This window comes from Xenopus laevis, chromosome 9_10L (genome assembly GCF_017654675.1).
Source record: "Xenopus laevis strain J_2021 chromosome 9_10L, Xenopus_laevis_v10.1, whole genome shotgun sequence".
Lineage (NCBI taxonomy): Eukaryota > Metazoa > Chordata > Amphibia > Anura > Pipidae > Xenopus > Xenopus laevis.
This window is the reverse complement of record NC_054387.1, coordinates 5430467-5433648: the sequence shown is the minus strand read 5'-3', so window position 1 is coordinate 5433648 and position 3182 is coordinate 5430467. Positions and strand designations below refer to the sequence as shown.

Below are 3182 nucleotides of genomic sequence, written 5' to 3'. Positions count from 1 at the left end.
TTCTGATAACCATTATGATGTCATCACACCTGAATAAATAAAGCTGACACATTCTGGTCAGTCAGAGTTGAGGCTGCTAAGCTGAGACTCAGACGTCTTCTTCCTGTTCTTTGTAAAAACAGACAACAGAAGGTAAGTTATGGATAAATACACACACACATATATATATATGTATATATATATATATATATATATATGTATATATATATATATATATATATATATATATATATATATATATATATATATATATATAAAACAATTATAATGTAAAATATGTACATTTATTATTCAATATAAAGACATCAAGGGGCCGATTCACTAAGCTCGAGTGAAGGATTCGAATGAAAAATACTTCGAATTTCGAAGTATTTTTTGGGTACTTCGACCATCGAATGGGCTACTTCGACCTTCGACTACGACCTTCGACTTCGATTCGAACGTTTCGAACGAAAAATCGTTCGACTACTCGACCATTCGATAGTCGAAGTACTTTCCCTTTAAAAAAAACTTCGACCCCCTACTTCGGCAGATAAAACCTACCGAAGTCAATGTTAGCCTATGGGGTAGGTCCCCATAGGCTTGCTAAACTTTTTTTGATCGAAGGATTTTCCTTCGATCGTTGGATTAAAATCCTTCGAATCGAAGGATTTAATCCTTCGATCGATCGAACGAACGTTTAGCGCTAAATCCTTCGACTTCGATATTCGAAGTCGAAGGATTTCAATTCGAGGGTCGAATTTCGAAGTATTTTTTACTTCGAAATTCGCCCCTTAGTGAATCTGCCCCCAAGTGTTATGCAGGTTACAGAGCTTCTTATATATTGCATCATTTCATAATAGAGTTGCGTTATTTAGTCTAATGCACAGGCTTCGATTTTGAGGAAAACCTTATATTTATAGTCTTTTTCCTTCTGCATTTTGGTTTGGTTTAAGGGAGTTTAGAAACTGAACTTTTTTGCATACATAGAACATTAATACCTTATTTAGTCAGCAAAATAGTGGTCTTTTACTAAAAAATTTGTAAATGAATCTAAATCTATATGTGTGGGCTTCTACTATAATGTAAAACGATTGTTCAGTTGAAGGGAAGGACATTACCCATAATATTTTGTTACTGGGTTTGGTTCACTCCATCTGACCATTGTGATGGCATAAAGACGTTAGACTATATATGTAAGGCTAACAGTGATTGGCTGATCAGTCTGCAAGCTGCTAAACTCTGACTCACACATCTTTTTTTCAAAGTAAGCTGATTTTTAACAGACAACAGAAGGTAATTTATAAAAGATGATGGCCAATATTTAAGGCTGATACATAAATATGTATATTATCTATAGAATATGGTTATTACAGTGTGTAGCTTTCCTTGACATTACCAATTCATAACATCAACTGACTGGTTTTTTTTTTTATTTCTTTCAGAATGACACTAAGAAAAATGTATCAACTTTTCATTATCTTCATTTATATTTTCATCCGGATAACATTTCTAACGAGTGCTTTAGAAGCCGATACAAGGCTGGATGAGCTGGACTGCCCTGCTATCTTAATGTATGAGCAGATTGCATTTGTGCAGGATAGTGATATTGAACTTCCGTGCCGCTGCAAGACTGATGGCACCGCATCAGTGATATGGTTCTACAAAAGGCATCTTAAGAGCAAGCACATCACATTATTTAAGGATAGCACCAAAACTAAAGTGATGGTGGATAGTGCAAAAGATAAGAACCAAAAAGATTTATATGCAAGGTTTGATGTCATCGACTACGACCTTGTGATTGTCCATGCCAAACCCGACGACTCTGGCATTTATATCTGTGGCTCAAAGACGGGCGAGTTCTATTATGGTTATGAACTTGATATCCAGAGTACAGGTGATCGAGTGATATTCATTGAAAATGATGAAACCCCTCTTCCAGATGTTAAAACAGATGGATTTCAAGCCTACACCAGCTCCGAACAATGGTCCAAATGCGATCGATGTGGGGTTAGAGGAGAGCAAAGAAAAATTGGCCTGTGCTATGCCAGTAGCCCGTATATTGATCCACGTTTCCAAATCAAAGGTGACGAAGTTTCATGTGGCTCAGATGCTATCCCTGAAAGATTCAAGTCACTGATTGCCAATCGCCCAGCGGAGATATTTATAAGGAGCTGTAAAGTCGACTGTCACAATATATCAGGCACGGTGGGAAAAGTAGTGAATTTTGTGAGCAATGTTGTAAAAGGGGTTGGATCGTTTTTGACAGACAAATTGAGTTTTCTCCAAAAACACGTATTGCCCACCCAGAACCATGTTTATACTTTGGGTTCAAAAGTGATACTTACTTGTCCAGGAGCAAAACCAAATGATGCAGTAGCCTGGGACAAAGGTAGAGAGAGACTGTACCGCAGTGAATACCTGATTGGAACGCGCAAATACATGAACCATTTCATAGACCATGGGAACAAGTTACAAATGAAATTTGTTGAATTCACTGACCGAGGATTTTACACTTGCTGGCTTAACGGAAAGAAGGTAGCTAATTTCCAGCTGGATGTAGTCACAGAACCGACCTCGCACCGACAATTGACAGACGAAGAGTCTATTTTTGCTATGAAGTTCATTGGTTTCAGTTTTCTAGTCTTCACAGTCATATTGGTCATGATTCATTTCATCAAGTGCTGGTGCTACTACTGCAGATGCTGTCCACCTGAATACTCTACAGAAAGTAAAGTTTAAAGACAGTGGTGCCTTAAGCTATTTATCAATAAATATAGGACTTTTTGTTTTTAAACTACTACTTTGTATAATATATTTTTAATAAAATTGTGTTACACACAAAAGAATTTTTGTCTCCCTTTCTTCGCATAGTAATGATCAATCATTCAATAACACAGAGGAATGTGGGGTATTGAGGGTGGGATATGGTAGATTTAACTTGGAAGATATCTAGTTTCTGGATAAGAGATGTTGCCGGATGGAAAAATGTAACTTAACGGAAAGCTACAATTAAGGTGGCAATCAACGTTATAATTTCCTGAAAAAGATCTATCCAAGAAAGAGTGTATGTTTCAATACACACGTGTAGAGCTGAATTGTCAGATATACAGGTAGAAACAATAAAATTTAATTCAGCACTAAGGGGCCGATTCACAAAGGGTCGAATAATTAATTAACCCTCAATATTCGACTGGGAATTA

The 3182-nt window shown here is 36.7% G+C and overlaps 1 protein-coding gene across 1 annotated transcript; it reads left to right on the top strand.

Annotated features, from left to right (window-relative positions):
- The first annotated feature begins 1433 nt into the window (after window positions 1-1433).
- LOC108701762 (Ig-like V-type domain-containing protein FAM187A) lies at window positions 1434-2771 on the top strand. Its single transcript, XM_018236786.2, has one exon. It carries the CDS (start codon window positions 1441-1443, stop codon window positions 2719-2721), a length of 1281 nt encoding a protein of 426 aa, XP_018092275.1. The 5' UTR covers window positions 1434-1440; the 3' UTR covers window positions 2722-2771.
- Window positions 2772-3182: the final 411 nt, after the last annotated feature.